Below are 21,624 nucleotides of genomic sequence, written 5' to 3'. Positions count from 1 at the left end.
AACTGATATTTATGTACCCTCTCATTCTTTTTATTTTATTTTAATTATTATTTTATTATTATTTATCATTATCATTTATTTTTGTCCTTGTTGAGGCATGTGAATTATATGTTGTATGAGAAATTACACTGTACATGCTACTTGTTCACAATAAAGCATTAAAAAAAAGCTTGTTATCGCCACTACATAAAAACAAAAAAAAATTAATTATCGCAATTGCGAGTTTACATCTCGCTATTCTGACTCTTCTTCTGAGGGAAATTCCTTTTTCCCTCAGAATTGCGATATAAACTCCAAATTGAGGGGGAAAGGCAGAATTGTGAGTTTAAAAAGACGGGGTTGTTGGGAAACAGCTGTATAAGGGCGATATAAAATGCAAAATCACTTAGATATTATCAAACATTGCATTTTATTACCTTTATATATCTATATACCTAGTAATGACAAACACACTGATGACAAAAAGTATCAAAGGTACCACTGAAATAAAATAATGTAATGCAAACAGTCCCTATAAAGGAAAAGTATTTGGAATAGTATTTAGTTTAGCAAGTGAACTCAGAGACCCGTGTGCGCGCTTATGGCGTAGGCTACTGCGCATGTCTTTGACTGCGCGTAGGCCTGGCTTTAAATGTTTTCATTCTATTCGCAACCGATGTCGCGCTCTTGTCGCCGCCGATCGAAGGTAAAAGAAAAAGAAAAGAGGTACGAAGTATAAACTGCGATTGCATATAGCCTTACAAGCTCGAACTTAACACGCACTTTGAAAGTGTGCTGATTTTGCGGTGATCAGGAGGACTCCGGAGGAGCTTCCGTTACGCATCGCGTGCCACTAGGCCCGATGACCCACATTAGCGCGACCGCTCGAGGAAGTGCGCGTATGAAATTCAGCATTGTATTTTCACACTACATTATAATTGCTCCGTGATTATTCATCGCAGCGCTGCATGGTGATCTCGAGACCGAAGTAGCTTAGATCTGACCAGGCACCTGTGTGGATTTGCGAGTGTGTTTTTCAGTAGGTGAGTTGCCAAATATACTAATCATGTTGTTGATAAAGGTTCCGTGCTGCATACACTGATGTGCAGGAAACCCCAGAAAAGTATAACATTTAGTTTTAGAACAAGTCTTAAAAATTAGCACTGTCTTTTAAAGTGTATATCACTGTTTATACTAACGTGCCATTTCATTTTTCAACATGTTTTCTCATAATGTCACTGTCCTTATTATGATGGTTTGACTGATGCAAATAAATGATTGTCATGTTTATTATAACCGTTTTTGCTGTTGCAATTTACAATGTAATGGGTTGAACTGGAATGATGAACAGAATGTTTGAGTTTTGAGATTCATAAATGCATGCTTTAAAATCCACTTCATTAGAGGCTTTTAAATTATGTTATAAACTATGTGACTTTTGAGTTAGCAAGTGAAATGTGCTTAAGAGTATGATTATATCCCCTCTGACATTATTTAATTTGAATAAGCATGTGACCTTCAGTGCCATGTCCAACAATTAACCTTTCACCTCTGTGTGACCAAACAGATTCACAGAAAGAAACATTAGGCTATTAGACTAAATTGTTCATTTGTCATTCAGTTATCTTCTGTTTTATGTGTCTGCTGCAGACTTTCACATTGGCAGGCCCTCATCTTCACTGTCTTCCCAATGCGTCAGGGTGTTTTTAATCCCAGACTGATCCATGAGACGGCGTTATCATGAGTTCCAGAGACCGGTAAAGCAGAAACAGTATTCACTTACGTACACTACCTTTCAAAAGTGTGGACTTTAGAAAGAAGTCTACTCACCAAGGCTGTATTTATGTGCTCCGCACAGTAAAAACAGTAATGCAAACCCAAACCTCGAACAGGAGCGTACTTCTTCAAAATTAATTCTGACTCTTTAATATTGTACAACAGAAATATTGTTTAGGTTTTTATTTGTATAAATTCATGTACATGTTCATGCATATGTTGACATCCTGCTTATTAAAATGTAGTAACTTAACACATTTTTCACACTTAAATGTTCAGTGTCCCTCGTTCTGCGCTTACAAGAAAGTACAGTATGTTTGACTGGCTTGACCTTAATTTGCATTCAAATGAAGTCTATTTTTAGCCTATTCTCTCTATTTTATAACATAGACATCTGTGGAGTGCACTGGTGTTCTGAAATTATTTTATAATGTTTTATGTAAAGTTCTATTTATCTCTATCTATCTATTTTTAAGCATTTTCCACATCTATTCCAAAATAATATCTAAAAGCACTAACAATTTAAATTGTTCTTTTTAATAGTAAACTTATTTTTGGATTATCAGTCATCAAGCTCGGTAAACACCGGTTACAGACACGAAAATGTACCTTTAATTCCATTAAGCTGATTGCTCACAAAAAACCCCACTGTCAACATGTTTTCAGGCCATTTCAACATTTGTTTTAATGTAACAAAGCAGTGATATCTAAGTGGCTGAGATGTTTACTTTTTAACTCCTCATATCACGATGGAGGCATTTAAAACTCAATAGGTTCAAGGAGGCACGAGAGACATGGACTTCCTCTGTGACTTAACCTGCTTTGCGTTTTTATTTTTGTAGTATGGATTATTTTCTCATCCAATTTAAGGAGACATGGTCTCCCTTGCCTCCTTGGAGGAAACATCCCTGATAGGCATGTAATTGATTTACAGAAAATAAAAATAAGGTTTTTTATCAGACAGAGAATAAATGTTTATTTTCCCTGTTTTAGGGATGATGGCAGTGTTTTTGATGGGCTGATGGATGATGATGAGAAAGATAAGGCGAAACGGTGAGTTAAATTGCAGATTTTGGTTGTTCTTCTGTTTTATAACATAAAATATCATATTAGTTGTCATGTTGATGGACTACTACTAAGCACTTGGGGTGTAACAATATTTCTTTCCACAATATATCGCACTACAAAAATGCAACAATACGTATCATGGATAGTGACAATATATAGCATGGATAGTCCCCACAAAATAAAAATTACTATGTGAGAACAAATTCAGGTTTCAGAGTTTTAGTGTAAGTACTACATTAAACTACTATATAATATTAGTTATAATGTATAATAATGCAATGGGGGAATATTTGTGGGTACTGATAATGCCAAATGTCTGATGTGGCCGACATTATTATTTAAAATATATATAGTCAGTGAAAAAGTGCAAGCATATCCGTCTAAAATAATTCTGTATTTTTAGCTTCAGAATAATGAATATTTTTATTCTGGTGTCACCATTGTCCTTGGTTTACAAGCACCAAGTCCAAACCTATTCATTTAAACCCACAATGTAATATAAAATTTAGCATTTTAATCAACAGTACTTTTTTTGTCGTTGTCAACATTTTACCATATGTTTTGGAATATCGCAATATCGTATTGTGAGTTCAGTATAGTGATATGTATCGAATCGTGACATGAGGTCTACATAACAGATAGTCTTGTCATATATCTTTGGAAAGGTCCCAACTAGCAGAATACAAGCAGCATATTTGTTTCAGTTAGACACCAAACTATACCAAGTATTTGTATGAAAAATCGCCACCGTGTAAACGCATGATGCTTTTGTGCCATATTTTGGTTTGTAACTTGAAATATCGGTAAACCATAGTAGATAGCATATCTTTATTTTGGGCAGGTGGTTTAGAACGAGCCCGAACACAACATACGACAATTAGTGGATTACGGAGACACATGACTTGTTTCTTTGCTAAAACTACCGGGATCATGACACAGTGTATTCCTGGTCGATGATCATCACTCATCAACCAGGATCTCATTACTTGTTACTTATTTTATGTACTTTTATTGTGGTGTTACACAAGTAAATAGGTCTTATGTTCAGTAAAATCACTTGTTTGGAGGGTTTTGGTCAATTATGTTTTGAAATAAATGGTTCGCCTACTTAATCCATTGCATGGCTTGAAGACAATAAATAAGCTTGGAATATGTAACTATGGCACGCTCCCTTAATTTTCCTCGTGTGTCTGCTGCACATGTTTTGCGCATGAGCCGCAGGCACCTCAAAACCACACACTTTAATGATGACCTTGCTTAATCGATTGTCAATTTATTATCATCCCTAGTCTAAAGTGAATCATGTTTTTCTGGGTTGGGTTCTTTTTAACCATTTTGAAGCCTTGTCTTATGCTTTGTTGCTTTATTATTTAATATCTCTACTGTCACAGAGTTTCGAGAAATAAGTCAGAGAAGAAAAGGCGAGACCAGTTCAATGTCCTCATTAAAGAACTGGGCACCATGTTGCCTGGAATCACACGCAAGATGGACAAATCTACAATATTGCAGAAAAGCATAGACTACCTGTGCAAGCAAAAAGGTGAGGTGAAAAAGAATTCAAGTTCTAGATGGAACAATAGCGGGATTTGTTATTTACAGTGCTCTGGAATAATTACAGATCTGCGTTATTTTGTCATGTGCACTACCGATGTATGTGTGATTGGGTATAGTGTTTAACTGCTGCAGAAAATAGACAAATACGTAAATCCATGTGATTTACATCTAAGTGGAATGATTTAATCATCACATTTCACAATTAATTCATCACAGCCATAAGTGTAATCTTCATTACCGGTAATAATATTACAATTCTATTACCATACTATTCATGCAATTTCTGAAATTGCATGTGTGTTGTGAGCTTAATGCAAATGTTCTGTATGCATGGAATATTTGGATGACCTACCAAAATGCCAAAAGGGTGCAGTATAAAACCGATAATACTGCACAGAACCCCATAATGCAGTATGCTTAACCTTCCATTCTAGATTCACAGTTATATCACCACTGATTTTTAGTTAAAGTTAAATATCCGTTTTCATTTTTGTGATAACTGGACTTTACTACTGAATAAAATATGCAGTGTAATGAGGTTTTCTGCCCCACTGCTTTGCATATTCAATGCAAATTTGACAAAATGGCATACTGTAGGAACAAAACAAAAGCGCTGTACTTTTTTATTATTATTTAGTACATAATATTTAGTTCACTATATTTTAAAGAATTTTTTTATTCATCAAGGATGCGTTAAGTTGATCAATTTAATGCATTTAATACATTCATCATTTTACAAAGGATTTTTATTTTTGAAACAAAGCATCCTGAAAGAAACTTTCTTCAGTTTTTCTTAAGCAGCAAATCAGCAGCATATTAGAATGATTTCTGAAGGATTGTGTTACTGAAAAATTGAGTAATGGTTGCTGAAAATCCATCACATTTTTGCTATTGTAATAATATTTAGCTATTTTACTGTATTTTTTGTTGATAAAATGCAACCTTGGTGAGAAAAAAATTAACAAAGAAATATTTTTTACCCAAATCTTTTTAAAGGTTTTGTAGTCTGCTAGTTTCTAATTAACTTAGACATACACATCCTAGGAAAACTGGTTACAAGGAAGTGTTTGTGTTCACATACAGAAAATGCTGCACAATCTGAGTCGAGTGAGATCAAGCAGGATTGGAAACCCCCATTTCTTAGCAATGAGGAGTTTACACAGCTGATGCTGGAGGTGAGAACCCGAATTTGTGTTGTCTTGTTGTGAAATATGGTTCCACTAATAGAATATGAGTGCATCCTCATTCATGTTTAATGTTTATCATTTTTCATACATCACTTCTAGATTAAATTTGTAGTTTAGGATTGGAGCTGTCTTAAAGGAGTAGTTCACTTTTCAAAAAACTTTTGCTGATAATTTACTCACCCCCATGTCATCCAAGATGTCCATGTCTTTCTTTCTTCAGTCGAAAATAAATTAAGGTTTTTGATGAAAACATTCCAGCATTTTTCTCCATAAAATGCAAATGGGAACCAGTGGGAACCAAACGGTTCAAGGTCCAAAATACACTTTCAGTACAAACTGCAAACTGTTCAAAGGGCTTTAAAAGATTCCAGACGATGAATAAATTGTCTTATCAAAAATTGTCTTATCAAAAATTGAATAAGGGTCTTATCAAAAATTCTTATCGAAATTTTTTTTTCCGAGTCAATTCGTTCGTTTCGTTTGTTGAGTGAACCAAATGACTCAAAAAAGATTCGTTCATTTTGATAACCGAATTCAAACAGGAGAGTCACAAATGTGCATCACAGAACAGAGCAAGGCGAGCATTTGAGCTTATAAAACTTAAACTTTGTTTTTTTTTTGTTATTTATTTATTAAATGAGCGATCGTTTCGCTTGATAAGACCCTTATTCATCGTCTGAAATCGTTTAAAGCCCTTTGCACTGAAACTTTCTTTTGGATCTTGAACCGTTTGGTTCCCACTGAAGTGCATTTATATGGAGAGAAATGCTGGAATGTTTTCATCAAAAACCTTAATTTTTTTTCTACTGAAGAAAGAATGACAAGGATATCTTGGATGACATGGGGGTGAGTAAATTATCAGCAAAAGTTTTTTCAAAAGTTAACTACTCCTTTAAGTAGTGTGCTTCTTTTTTTTAAGGCGCTGGATGGATTTTTCCTAGTGATGCTGACAGACGGCAACATAATTTACGTCTCGGAAGGCGTAACCTCTCTACTTGAGCATCTGCCTGTAAGTGAGAGAGTATGTGTGTGTTTAGTTGTGTGAAGTCAATTTAAATATATTCCTGGAATTATTCGACTTTTGTATCAGTCGTATGTTCATATACAATCGTATTTGTTTCAGTCAGACCTGGTGGATCAGAACCTTTTGAACTTTCTTCCAGTGGGGGAGCATGAAGAAGTGTATAAAGCGCTAGCATCACACCCAGACCTTGAGAAACTCAACTCTGATTACCACAAGTGTGAGTGTCTAACCTCAATCACTTCCAGATATCTGTTCTGCTGTGGTATTTCTAAAATGCTCTGTGCTGCCTCTGCCTCATCTCAATTTAGATCGTCATGCACCTTTTGGTTTGTTTGTTTTTCTTAGCCAAGAACCAGATGGAGTTTTGTTGTCACATCCTCAGAGGATCTGTGGATCCCACGAAACCGCCTGTATATGAATATGTCAAGTTTATTGGCAACTTTAAGTCACTTGCCAACAGTGAGTGTTTGTTTTTCCTCTTGATCTAGACTCACTGATTACGAAACCTTATGGTAACTGCATTCATTACTGCCCACAACACATGTTTGTACTGACAATTTCCCTTAACACAAATCTCCACTTCATTCCTCTTCTGTTCTTCTTTATTCTCAGTGCCTAATGCAACCCGGAATGGCCTTGAGGGGGTTTTGCAGCGTTCTTTGCAGCCGGCCTTCGATGATCCAGCCTGTTTTATTGCTACTGTGAGGCTCGCCAAACCCCAATTCATCAAAGTAAGCAGATAATCAATCAGAAAATCCAGAGGAAAAAGTAGATCTGCATTACAAATGCTCTCTCTGAAAACAGATAACCATAGTCATGCATCGTAATAAGGTATTACTAATGTAAACGCACTAATATTGACACAATTGATTGTGTATAGGAGATGTGCATGGTGGAGGAGCCCTATGAGGAATTCACATCTCGACACAGTCTGGAATGGAAATTCCTCCTATTAGATCACAGGTTTTCACACTTCCTCACAATATAACTTTCTCCATGTTTGTAACTCATCGTCAAGTTTTTTTTTGTCAATATGAGGTCTGTGTGTGTCCTTGTGTTACAGAGCACCACCTATCATTGGCTATATGCCATTTGAGGTGTTGGGAACGTCAGGCTACGACTATTATCATGTAGACGACCTGCATTCGCTGGCCAAATGCCATGAGCATTGTGAGTATAACATGCACAAAAATACATTTGAGACTTTCATTTGCTACCATATTCTTCATGTCTTTCTCTTTATTTGTTTGCTTGCAGTAATGCAATTTGGAAAAGGGAAATCGTGCTATTATCGCTTTTTAACTAAAGGGCAGCAATGGATTTGGCTCCAGACTAACTACTACATCACATATCACCAGTGGAATTCACGACCAGAGTTCATTGTGTGCACGCACACTGTTGTGAGGTACGGAGAGGCACATAAATGTCTACACCATGTTCCCAGACACCCACATACCCCTTTTCCACCAAAATGGTTTGCATTCTTGAGCCAGAACCTGTTCTCAGCCAGGCAAACTGGGCTGGATTTGAACCTCTTTTCTTTTTCTACACTCTTTTCTGCAGTTCTGCTCTTATTTTCAGTTCTTTTTGTCTATAGTTATGCCGAGGTGCGAGCGGAGCGGAGAAGAGAGATGGGAATAGAGGAGTCTCCCCCTGAGCTGACTGGAGACAAGGTGAAATGTTTGAGACCGAAACCTGAAATAATCCACTAATGTGGTATAATGGACATGCTGTGTATAATGAACATGCGTGCTAAACGCCTTATCTTAGGCAGATTGTGAGTAAAGGGTTAGTTCACCCAAAAATGAAAATTCTGTCAGTATTTACACACCCTCATGTTGTTCCAACCCCGTAAGACCTTCGTTCATCTTCGGAACACAAATTAAGATATTTTTTTATTAAATCTGAGAGCTGGATCACTCCTGCATACTAGTCCATAGGCTTCTTGAGGAATTGAAACTTGCCGGCCTCAAAGTTATTAAAGACATCGTTAAAATAGTCCAAGTGACTACAGTGGTTCAATCTTAACTTTATCAAGCGATAAAAGAACACTTTTTGTGCGCAAAAACAAACAAAAATAACAACTTTAGTCATGAATCATTTTGAGGTTATTGCATTGGCGGTTAATTGTTGCTTCTTCTTGAATGATTAACATTCATGTGTCTCATTTGCAATTAATTATATTATAAAAAGGTAGTCTTTATTATATACCCTATTTTAAGTTTAAATTAATGAAATTGTAGAATTATTTCTTTATCAACAAGCATGCATTAAATTGATCAAAAGTCAGTTATTTGTTCTTTTGAATTTTTTCTTTTCATCAAGAAATCCTGAAAAAGTCCACAAAAAATATAAAGCGCTACACAACAGTTTTCAATGTTGATGATAATATTAAAAGTTTCTTAAGCAGCAAATCAGCATATTAGGATAATTTCTGGCAGATCATGTGAAGACTGGAATAATGGCTGGTGAACATTCAGCCTGGTCTGCACAGGAATAAATTGCATTTTGTATTTGTATAATTGTATATAATTGCAAATTATATACAATTACTTTAATTTGTGTTTAATTTACAATTATATACAAATTAAAGTATATACAAAAATATAAGAAACAGTCATTTTAAATGACTAATATTTCACAGTATTACTGTTTTTAACTGTATTTTGATCAAATGAATGCCACGTGGGTGAGCATATGAGACTTTCCAACACATGAATATAGAAGTATTTATATCTTAATCTAAATTTTCCTCTTTCTCTGCATCGGTCTCAGATTTCTGGACGTGAATCGCAGTTGAACACCTCCAGTCTGAAGGAGGTGTTGGAGCGTTTCAGTAACAGCCGCACACCCTCCACCTCCTCAAGGAGCTCCCGCAAGTCCTCACACACTGCAGTCTCTGACAACACCTGCACATGTAAGCATTAAAACTAGGGCTTGGCATTATCTAGTTTTGCTCACCAGCCAAAATTATTAGTCATTTGGCATTTTCATTTGGCCACAATTTCGTAGTTGGTAAATTACTTTTTATATGATTAAAGTTGACTGTGGTACTTGAGTTAGATTTACAACTCTTAAATTTAAATGACCACTGTACAGTAGGGATGCTCCGATACTTATGATCAGCATCAGCTCCAGTATTGTCATTCTTTGCTGGATCGGGTATTCTATAGTATAATTGTGAGGTTGTAATAAATATTTAAGTCGTTAAGTTCAAGTTCACGTAAACTCTTCCCTCCGCTGTGGCTGTCAATCATTCTCCATTCAGCATTAAAACAGAGCGTTGCGCTCGGTTACGACAGTCAACACGAAACTCCAAGATGATTCAATGTTACTATTATTATACTTGATCTGTAGATAAAGGGTTTCACATAAAACAACTTTATCTTGCTGGACTTTATTGCTGTACCTTAATCATGTTACTGTCTACTGGGTGTCTGTTAGATCACAATACTGGAGTAGAGTAGAGAGCACTATAATTGTTCTTCACGTGCACAGTAACTGAAATTTAAAACTGTTAAAAGAAAAGGATCAATAACCTATTGCATAGATAGATGACTGTATAATGCACTACGCATCAATATGTCTTTCCTTTGTGCTTTGAACTTTTCAATGCGGACTCAGAAGCGCTACGTGCTGTGACTCCATGTTTCGTCAAAAGCATCATTCTGCGCTCGGGAAAGCACTTTGTGCCGCATTGTATTGGAGCCTTTCTTATCATAATACTTTTGCCCAATGAAAGATTATTAATAGCCTTTCTTGTTCTGTCCTATCATATGTTGCTGCCTCATTAAACCACTGCATTATACATTTATATATATATATATATATATATACTTACTTTTTCATGAATGTATTTTACAGCAGTAAGAGCAATGTCTAACATTTTACCAGATTTGGTGCTACACTTATTGTCTCTTATTTGTTCCCCACTACATAGTTTTTTTCACTAAATGTTCAGATTTTAAACAATGGACTATGTGCACGTTAGCATATGCTAGTTCCAGCTGCGAAACCGATAGGGGGTGTCTAGTTTCTGGTAGCCTGATGGACGACGTAGAGGATGTATATTTCTCCAGATGTCTTGAACATTTGCCGAATATTACAGTCGATTATGTTCATCGACTGGCAAATGATTTTTCTCCAGCTCCCCAGAGCAAGAGAGAAGGGGTTTAAATATTACATTTCTTAGTATTTGCATAATTTTGAAGGGAACGTTAAGTCACAACAACATCCATGCTCAGACTGATCTCATGAAATTGCGTATGTATGACGCGCATCACGTATTTTTGGCATGCTATCAACAAGCGTATCTCTTTTCAGCTTGTTTATGAATGCCGTTGACTTAACGTTGTTACTGTGTGTACGTACGTATATGTATGTATATATATATATATATATATATATTGCATATGACCTAGCTCAACCCCATCCCTAAACCTACCCGTCACTCCTACCATCCTAGGAAAAAATTTCGCTCCCCAGATGTAGATCTACATTTTGTTTTGTTTCGCTCGGACATTTGACGGCGTGTACATATGGTACACGTGTAATCACTCGGACATTAATGTTGCCATGCTACGTGCTCAAGCTATGCTATTTGGTAACTGTTATATCTCTCTATACATTATAAAACTCGAAATCATGCGTTAGAAAGTGCATTTTCCAGAACAGTTTGTGTTAGCCATTGTTTTGTTTATGATGTTCCGAGGCTATGTTGTTGACAACCACTATCTATATAGAATGTCATTATATAGATCAGTGTTGACAACCACTATACATATGTCATACAGGGAGTAAAGGTATCCGACATTGGTTCGTTCCTTATCAAGTTAGGCTGTTTTCACACTTATTTCTAAACAGGTCTCCCTTGCAAAATAGGTTCTAACCCCAGGGGCTTCTCCTGGTTAAAGGGTATAATATAATAAATAATTAGTAGCCTAAAAACTTCCTTCTAGTTGTCATGGATACGCAACGCTCCACTCTGTAAAGCGCCTGCTTGGGTGCGGTGACAAAAAGCAGATGTGAAATATCGTTTACTTTTCACAATGCAGCAGCGCCTGTGAAAACTGTGTTGATTGACTTGACAATGAACAAACTAACATAGTTTTAGACAAATATATTTAGATAGCTAAGCTTTAGATAGCCGGTCCACTGATGTAAACAACAGCAACCGGAACCGAAGTACCCAACATCCACCCTCAAGGCGGAAGTTAGCATTTTTCTCGTGCACAGAGCAAATTCGTGAGCTTAGAATTATAAGGTTCTATCTCCACTTTTGGTCGAAATTGAGTTTTTGACATAATCTGATCCATTAGGTGTTTATTAATGCATGTGTGGTGTTATTTTTGGGAAAAATAAAAAAAAAAGATTCATAAATAAAGCTATAATAGAAGATTATACTACATAACAGTTTTGCCAGCTGGGATGTAAAAACTTTGATGCTTAATATCTCAGAACTACCCTAAACGGAGATAGAACCTTATAATTCTAAGCTCACGAATTATTGTGCACAAATTTTACTGCTGAATTATCCACTAATCTAGTTTATAATATCATTTTTGTCATAGATTTTGATCATATATTATTTTGATTTGTTGTTTTTCTTTATAATAAATTTGTCTGTGTTTAGTAGATTGTGTTTAACACTCAAAAGAGTGATTTTGTCAGTTCAACACACAGTTATAGAAATTCTAAAATTCTTGATTTAAAAAAAAAAAACTGCACTGGTATATGTCGATACTCAAAATTTTTGGGATCGGTTCTGAAAAAAATGGTATTGGTGCTTCCCTACTGTACACACTCCTAATACTGTCCTATTGAGGGGGGGGCGCGATAAGAAATCTTTGTCCACACTTTTAAAATGACAAATAAATGCGTATTCCAAGCGCTCCACAAAGTAATGTTTGTTTATACCATATGTATAGCCTACTCAATATTGATTTGGTGAAAGCACGTTTAAACAGTTTATTATACACCTAAGTTAATCCCTGTTCTAAATGCAATCGCTCTCTCACTAATGTATTCAAATAAATGTAATCCCACTGCTAATTTAACTGAATCTGATTTAGGACAAGCTGAAATCTGTAAGAAATATAACGAACCATAGACATTTATCTGATAAATTTAAAATGAGCTGTTATGTCAGAGCAATAGCGGACATATACTGCAGCTGTGCTTCAGGCGATGCGAGTTTGAGTCCCGGTTCAGGCTTCTTAAGCCAACATCAAAGTTTATTCCGAAATTTTAGCCTCTAGTTATTTCAGATGCCTTTTGAGAAGACTACAAGTGAAATGTATTTAAAATTCATCCCGTTAAAGTGGCTAATGGTTAGTGGGCTGTGTTACACGTCACTACTGAAATCCACTCACGCTTGGTGTTAAAGTCAAGCTCTGATTAAAACCAAAATTGTGCTGTTCTATTGGGTTGTCCTGATTTTGTGCCGGTTTGAAAGCGCTCGTATTTGTTTGATTTCCTCAGCAACTCCCTCTAAGCTACAGACTGATGTGAGCACTCCACCCCAGCCCGCTGTTGATATGACACCCCAACGTCGTTCCCCTTTCAGCACACAGGTGAGACTTGCCTCTTCATCTTACAAAACACTTGTAACTTAACCTTAATCACTCACCAGCTATGAGCATATCTTATTTGTTTTGTTAGTCCATGAGTTCTCAGAACACCAATCAAACTGGATCTTCGGTCCAAATCAACCAACATCAACACCAACCACAGCAGCAGGTTCAGCCTAATGCCCTGGTGAGATTGTTTTTTTGTTCAGAAGTTTCAGCTTCATTTCCTGCTGAGAATTTTGTTTTGATTAGTTTTATTTTTATCAATAGATCAGATAAGCCCCAAGCGGGAGATTGCATACTTTGAGATAAGATTATATGCTATGCTATGTTTTTATTTTTATGCTTAATGTTGAAGAGAGAAGTGTTGTTCACTTTATTAGTTTCTTCCTGCTTAATTCTTGCCTTTTAATGGGTTTACATTCATGTAATGCAGTCATTATGTTTGCAAGGACAAATTTGTATTAACAAGATTGTGATTGTATTTACATAAATCTTAATACAAATATTTTGGCAAAAAATAGATCAGATAAGCCCCAATTAAACCCTCAGACACTTACATACGATCACACCAGTGTGATTGATCAACTGCTAAATTCAAAGGTGTTTTCACGCTTTTTGGATGTGCTCAGCATTTGTCACACATCACAATTATTCAGTGTTTTCAACCACATAATGTTTATTTTAGGTTTCAGACATTTAAATGTCTGAAACCTAAAATTACCTGACCAATTAATACTAGCACTTACTTTCGTATTCTATACTATTTGTTTTTTGTTTTGTTTTTTCTTATTTAAATATATTTCTGTGTACTGTGTTAGAATAACTGAGACTTGTTTGTCAATTTTGTCCCCGCCCCCTTTTGGGGGAAAGAAACTAGACTACCCATAGACTTCAATACAAAATAACGGCAAAAACCAATGTCTGTACACAGCCGACAGGCGTAAATAACTTAAGAAATCACTTGTCACAAAACATGTCAATTAATTATATGTCCACCCTGCCTGCCATAGAGCGTAAAAGATCTAGTCCAGACTACCTGCCATCATCATCATAAATTCATAACATATACATTTAAGGTTTTTTACCTTAAAAAATGAAATAAAATCATTCACTGGCTTACCTGGTGACTTGATGAGGTACAAGTAAATGTCCGGGTAAGACACCTCTGGCCACTGGGTGGGGTTGTTACACCAGTTTGAAGCTGGGAGAATAAAGGGACATGTTTTTAAATTAGCCAAATTAAGTATGTGTATGTATCTTTCAGGCTCTTTGGCAGGCAGGGTGGACATATAATTACTTGACATGTTTTATATAAGTGATTTATTAAGTTATTTACGCCTGTCGGCTGTGTACGGACGTTGGTTTTTGCCGTTATTTTCTATTGAAGTCTATGGGGAGTCTAGTTTGTTTTCCCCCAAAAGGGGGCGGTGACGGTTGTGTGTATGACGCATCGTCATGGTGATATGTTCTAAATTAACAGTCGCCTTAAATCATGGTGGGAGCTCAACTGGAATAGTTTTTCTTGATTTTCTTTCTCTTTTTTTTTTAATGAAACCATAATGTTTATCTCTCTGTGCTTTTTGAATCTAGTTCTCTACACAGTTGAATGCGATGCAGCACCTAAAGGATCAACTTGAGCAGAGGACACGCATGATAGAGGCCAACATTCAGAAACAGCAGGAGGAACTGAGACAGATTCATGAACAACTGCAGAAAGTGCAGGGTCCGAGCACTCAGGTACACACCGTACGCACGCATTATTGTGTGAATGTTACCATGACAAAAAAATGGTCAATCCGAACAGAGGCATGTGATTCAAATGGTGTCTTTCAGATGATATTACAGCAGTCAGGTGGTGGACTCAGCGTACAGTTGCCTCAAGTTGGAGGAGCACAGACTAACATTTTAGGGGTTGGGGCACAGACTGGCGTCATAGCTATACAGGGCCAAAATGTGACAAGTACAGCACACAGTGGGACTGTTCCACAGCAACAGGCTTCTCGTTCCCTTCAGCAGAATCTACAGGGTTCTTCTGTTACACAGGTGAGTTTGTCTTTATTCGGTTAGTGGTGTAAATGTATGCTCTGCCAATGATTTGAATATGATTTGATTCAATGTATGATGATAATCTGAATTTGTGTCACAATTCAGTGTTTCAGATTCGGTCAATTTAGATATATACACTACCATTCAAAAGTTTAGGGTCTGTAATATTTTTTTGTGTGTGTTTTTGAACCAAAGCTGCATTTATTTTATAAAAAAAAATAATAAAAACCATAATGTTGTGAAATTATTACAAATTAAAATAACTTTTCCATTTCAATCTGTCACATGATCCTTCAGAAATTAAGCTAATATGACGATTTGGTGCCCAAGAAACATTTTATCAATGTTTATAGTTCTGCTGCTTAATATTATGATTATTTTATACTTATATATATCTCAAAGTTGACAGTCAAAACATTATATGTGTATGTATATATATATATATATATATATATATATATATCATTTTTTTATGTTTTGACTGTCACTTTTGATCAGATTAATACATATTTGATAAAAAAAATAAAAAATCTTACTGACCCCCAACTTTTGAACTGTAGTTTATACATGTGTGTGTGTGTATAAATAAGATTTACGCTTTAACGCAGCTATATAAATTTAAGGTATTTATCACAAATCACAACACTGTTGCGATTAGTTATTAAAAAGTTGATATATAGTTGTTAACACTCCTAAATTGACTGTACATATAGTATCTTAATCTGTCTATTACCTAGAAGTTTTTAAAAAGCCCATTAACAATGACATAATGTCTCGTCTTCCACTTCATGTGGTGACATCATCTAAATAGATGACGCAATTTTTCTGTCTCTCAGCATGGTCCTGTATATAATACCATGATGATCAGCCAGCCTGCCAATGCCAATGTTGTGCAGATACCAAGCAATTTGGCTTCAAAAATCAATCAGGGCAATGCAATAAAACGGTACGGTACATGTCTTTTTACTCCTCTCTCTTTTACTGGACACTTTCTAAAATGTATGCTTATTATCATTATTTATAATATAATCATTTCTTTCTTTCCCTGACCCTGTCACTCTCAGGTTTCCTTCTGGGCAGCAGTTGGTCACCAAGATTGTGACCGCTCCAATGGCGTGTAATGCTGTCATGGTACCCACAACTATGTTTATGGGTCAGGTGGTGACGGCTTACAGCCCGTTTCCACAGCAACAAGGTCAGACACAGACCATAGCACTGCAGACTCAGTCAGTTGCGCCTGCAGAACAACAGGCTCAAGCTACCTCATTACAAACAAGTCAACAGCAGGGGGTGACGCAGCAGCCAACAAAACAGCAGCAACCATTTTTACAGGTAACAAAGCATTATTTTTTTTTTAACATTAAAATTATTTATCTTGTCTATTTAATACGACAGCTTTGTAAATTCAATCATACTATTATATATACATACACAGAAAGCATGCACAGTTTCATTTTGAATCTTTTCAGAACATGAGTGATTCAGCACTACCAATTTGAGATATATAGATATACACTGCTCAAAAAAATAAAGGGAACACTAAAATAACACATCTGAATGAATGAAATAATCTTATTAAATACTTTTTTTCTTGTTTTTATATTTTAAGTGTTTAAGTGTTCCCTTTATTTTTTTGAGCAGTATATATATATCCTTATATATATATATATATATGTATATACAGGGCTCCAGACTGCGACCAAATGGTCGCATATTGCGACCAAAAATTGAGAGTGTGCGACTGAATTTTACATCCAGTCGCACATGTGCGACCAGTAAATTTGCCACACGTTAAACGCATGGTAAAGCGTGGAAGAGGCGCGTCAATGAATCCGTGACAAGAATAGCGCGCGTAAACGTTTGTGGGAAGGAGACGGAAACAAATATCACAAACTGATGTGCGTTTGAGCAATCAGCGATCTATCCACTCGTTAGTCGTTACCTAGCAACGAATGCAAACAAAATGAAAGTGGAACGAAAATACGCCACTCATGTATGATTAGGAGTCGGACCGTGGAGCAGCAGCAGCGATCCATTGACAAAATAAAGCCCCGAACTTGACAGTCGCGGGCCGATCTCGCTCACGCAACACTGTTACTAGGAGATCCAGTGAAGAAATCCATTGAATTCGCCTCAGAATTAATAACATTAACACCACGAGATCCAGTGAGAAACACTCCGATTCGGCGCAGAGTTCTGTTATAAACCATATCAGATCAAACAGCGCTGACGTGGAAACCAGAAAAAACACTTATAGAAGGCTTTCAGTCCACAAATCAGCCTAACAGAACCATGAATTTAGGCAAGTTAACTCTTACCATAAATATGATAATGTGTAAGTAGCCTACTACACATCCTTTCCCAGCACTTCAATAATATCATATATAAATGTTTTATTTTTTTGTATTTTTTATGTGATTACCAACACATTTTTTGTTCATCCTTTAAAGATTGTCCTTAAACGAACAATTTTAAGATGTTGGAAAACTCTTATTTAAACACTTAAAATAATAATAATAATACCATTGTAAACAGTAGGATGTTTATTGGCTATTTTCACTCCATATACATATTTTCACTACTTTTATTAATTAATATTAAGACATTATAAATGATAAAAACTAAAGTTAATTTCATCTACACCCTAAATTAAGCTTAGTGATTTATTGTTAGCCCCAGTGCTACCAGATTTTTTTTTATTTTTTATTTTTTTTATAGAACTGTGAGTTCTCATTTGAGGTGATGCTGCCCTCAACTTTGGGTCTGGAGCACTGTGAAGTTAAAATAAAACAGCATATCATAATGTTAAGTCTATTTATTATTAAAGAATTTGTCAGTATTACAGTTATTTTGTGGGAAATTTGAATAATTGCATTGCGAGCTGATTTAAGGTGTGCCCCTAAATTTTTTGCTTGCGCTCCTAAAATTTTCAGTCAGGGGCAACAGCGCTCCTAGTAAAAAAAGTTAGTCTGGAGCCCTGATATATATGTATATGTATGTATCAGTATGATTTAAAAATACACAAAATTATAAAAGTTATTTTGTTAAATTTAATGACAGCTAAAATAGCTTTTTTTTCTTTTAATATATTTTGATATCTAATTTATTCCTCTGATGGTAAAGCTGAATTTTCAGCATCATTACAGTCTTCAGTCTCACATAATCTTTCAGAAATCATTTTAATATGAGATTTGGTGCTCAAAAAATATTCATTATTATTATTATTAATGGTTTTTTTTTTAGGATTCTATAGAAAGTTGAAAAGACCAGCTTTTATTTGAAATACAATCTTTTGTAACGTTATAAATGTCTTTACTGCAACTTGATCAATTTATTTTATCCTTGACGAATAAAAGTATTGATTTCTTTTATTTATTTCCTCCAAAAAATTTAAATATAAATTCTTACTGACCCCAAACTTTTAAATGGTAGAGTTTAATGTTATAAAAGCTTTTTATTTCAGTTAAATTTTGTCTTTTGAACTTTCTGTTCATCAAAGAATCTTGAAATAAATAAATGTAAATAAATAACTGTTTTATACATTTAAAATAATGAGAAATATGTCTCGAGCATCAAATCGTGAAGAATCGTGTGACTCTGAAGACTGGAGTAATGATGCTAAAAATTCAGCTTTGATCACAGGAGTAAATTGCACTTTACTATATGTTCGCATAGAAAAGGGCTGTTTTAAATAAAATATTATATATTATTAATAATACATACATATATATATATTTTTTTTTAAATAAGTGTTTGATGCATATCTAATTTTCTGCTGTGTATTTGTCAGAACACACGCCTTCTCCATGGCAACCAGCCTACACAACTGATCCTTCAGGCTTTCCCTATTCAGCAGCAAGGCACATTTACTCCATCACAGCAGCAGCAACTGAAACCACATACCCAAAAACAGCAAAAAACAGAAAAGCAGAAAACCTCTCGCCAGACTGACAGCACTAGTGCCCAGTCTCAGTAACATCGATAAACACAGCCTGCTCACATCATCTCCTCTGGATGTTTGTTAGTGCTGAACTCATTTGAAAAAAAAACAACAACCTTTCCTGGCAGCATCTTGAATGCTTTTCAGACTAGGAACTCCCTCAACATGGCAGCTGCGAGGAACACAACACCACCAGATGGACGCTGTGCTGGCAACCATACAGAATGTCTCACCAGAGCAACAGGTGGTTGCCAAACTCATTATTTATTTCAACAACAGAAAGTATAGGATTGCTAGCCTTTGCATCGTCTTTGCCAAACAGCAAACCTCGTTCTCAGGCTTTCATTGTAAACAGCCCAAAGAACTGAGTCTATCTTTACAGTCTCGTGTACCATACAGTGTAAATACACAAACCGTAAAGGAACAAAGCAAGATATTGAATATTTTATATGCTGCATGAAGTGTAAACTTTCATTTGTACTTCCAGTTTTGTTTTTTAAAGTATTACCCTTAACGGTTTTATATTACGCGTAGAGTGATGCTTTATACTTTTAATCGTTCCCTTATAGTCTCTTTACGTATAGTTAGGGTTCATAATAGATTGTCCTTGAGGTTTTTTTTGAAGCATTAGAATTGTTTTAGATTTTTTTGGGATGGTGTAATTATTATACCCCGAATCTCTACATCCAGAAAAAGTCTCAGTTTCAGTTTATTTCTAATTATCAGTTTATTTCTAAAGACGTTTAATGCAGAAGAATCAAATTTGACATTTGAAGTGCCAACATTTTAATTTGTTAAAAAAAAAAAAAAAAAACTGTTTCCAGTTTTTGAATGTTGATTTGCTTTTTAGCTGAGTCATAATAGTCCAGTAAAAAAGTTTTTGTGCACCTTTTCCCCGCTACATATAGCACTTATTGTGTTTATACACACTAAAATAGTCCATCCTTCTAGTAATTGTGACCTAATGGTTTAGTTTTTATGTGCATGGATGGTACTTTTATTTTTCAGAGAATAATACGCCATAAATAAGCTTTCGATTCCTTTCATAAATGTTCTGCCTTATGGCTTTGGGAACTATGCAAGAAGCCACATCTAAGGCAGAGTGTTTCTAAATGTGTTATTGAGGACGGTCTGGAATACTGTGGACCTTTAATTCCCATTTTCAGGAAAAATAATTATTATATTGTACTCTTCCTTGTTTTATTTCCAAAGTTGTAATTTAAACCGAAGCAGCTGTAGAGTCTTAAAGTTAAGTGATATTCCTTTTAACTGCTTGAATGTGTGAGTGAGAGAGAGAGTTTAAAATGCAGGCTATTATATCAATAACAGTTTGTGACTCTTCCAGTATCGCTGTGTGGGTTGCTACAGTGTGTATTAACCTCAGCGATGACCAATCAGTTCTTGCGTTGCAGTATCTCGGTATTCTAGATGTTTCCCCATTTTAGCAATATACCTCAGAAATGGATTTATATAAGAAGTATTGAAAGCAATTTTATTTTCATATGGCAAAAGACGTTCGTATTAAACAGTATTGCTGTGTATAGACCGGGAACACTGTTAGAAGACTTGTTAGAGCTGAAGGGTTTATGGAAACTGAACAGATTTTTATATTGTTGAGTTCTGGAATGCCCCTAAAGTAGATGTCCAGTCCAATTCCTCTAATTTGTCCTATTTTCTTTTTTAGTTTTGTTGTGTCTTGTGTGTTTCATTTTGTTGTGCACTGAAACCCTCTAGTGTGTTAGTTGTTACTGTTGGAACTGATTTTTCGTTGTGTGTACAATCATAAATTACCCCCAAAAAAGCTACTGACTGGTTGAAGAGTGAATTGATTGGGACTTTAGATGCCATTCCTGGATATTTCAACCGTCTGTATCCAAAATGAACCTTTATTTTGTACACTGTGTATGCAACCAAAAGAATGTGTGCTTCCAGAAAATGATGGTTATTGTTTGTGGCCCTAGAAATTTGATTAGTGCTTCTGATTTCTGAGTAGATAATCAGCGAGTTGAGTAAATGATAAAATAATAAATCATTAAAGGAGTAAATGTGTGTAAAAGGTGTTACCATAACCTTTTTATTATTATTATTTTGTTCATACTGAATTGCTGTGCACCAAAACCATGTTAACAGGTCATATCACCTTCAATGTGACTGAATTTGTTGGAATTGTCCTCAAAAAAAGAGAGATTTTTCCCTTCATAATATTATATCTTGAAATAAAGAAAACAATGTAATTCACATCGTCTATGATCTCTTCAAGATTTGCTTTTTTAAGTGACGTTTATACTGCAAAATGCGGTACCGAATGAAATTGACAAAATAATGACCCTTTGCAAACAGGTTTTTTAACCCTCAGGTGCTCTTCGTTTCGGACTCACACTTGTTATGTTCCCGGTCAAAAGTGACCGGACACCTAAAAATTAAATTTCCTCCATCCCATTAAAACCAATGCAGTTTATTTTTGTTCTATAATATTTA

At 35.4% G+C, this 21,624-nt stretch overlaps 1 protein-coding gene across 2 annotated transcripts; it reads left to right on the top strand.

Moving 5' to 3' along the window:
* The first annotated feature begins 591 nt into the window (after window positions 1–591).
* clockb (clock circadian regulator b) lies at window positions 592–21,384 on the top strand. 2 transcript variants are annotated; one of them, XM_039692151.2, is made up of 21 exons: window positions 592–1,022; window positions 1,630–1,736; window positions 2,749–2,808; window positions 4,215–4,363; window positions 5,461–5,552; window positions 6,484–6,573; window positions 6,688–6,805; window positions 6,934–7,047; window positions 7,201–7,319; window positions 7,469–7,551; window positions 7,652–7,758; window positions 7,846–7,993; window positions 8,186–8,261; window positions 9,364–9,505; window positions 13,069–13,160; window positions 13,249–13,344; window positions 14,751–14,897; window positions 14,994–15,203; window positions 16,043–16,152; window positions 16,271–16,538; window positions 18,997–21,384. In XM_039692151.2, exons 2-21 carry the CDS (start codon window positions 1,720–1,722, stop codon window positions 19,180–19,182), a joined length of 2,424 nt encoding a protein of 807 aa, XP_039548085.2. In that variant the 5' UTR covers window positions 592–1,022; window positions 1,630–1,719; the 3' UTR covers window positions 19,183–21,384. The 2 variants fall into 2 exon arrangements, with proteins under 2 accessions (XP_039548085.2, XP_039548094.2); XM_039692160.2 differs by lacking the exon at window positions 592–1,022 and adding an exon at window positions 2,598–2,670.
* Window positions 21,385–21,624: the final 240 nt, after the last annotated feature.

Source organism: Pimephales promelas, chromosome 6, assembly GCF_988280905.1.
Source record: "Pimephales promelas chromosome 6, fPimPro1.hap1.1, whole genome shotgun sequence".
Lineage (NCBI taxonomy): Eukaryota > Metazoa > Chordata > Actinopteri > Cypriniformes > Leuciscidae > Pimephales > Pimephales promelas.
Note: the sequence above shows the minus strand (reverse complement) of the source record. Positions and strands in the feature narration are given on the sequence as shown.

Excerpts from the sequence above, each read along its gene's own strand:
- clockb (XM_039692151.2), top strand. Across the intron at positions 6,806-6,933 it reads CAACTCTGATTACCACAAGT|CCAAGAACCAGATGGAGTTT; the intron begins GTGAGTGTCTAA and ends TGTTTTTCTTAG. Across the intron at positions 7,048-7,200 it reads CTTTAAGTCACTTGCCAACA|TGCCTAATGCAACCCGGAAT; the intron begins GTGAGTGTTTGT and ends CTTTATTCTCAG.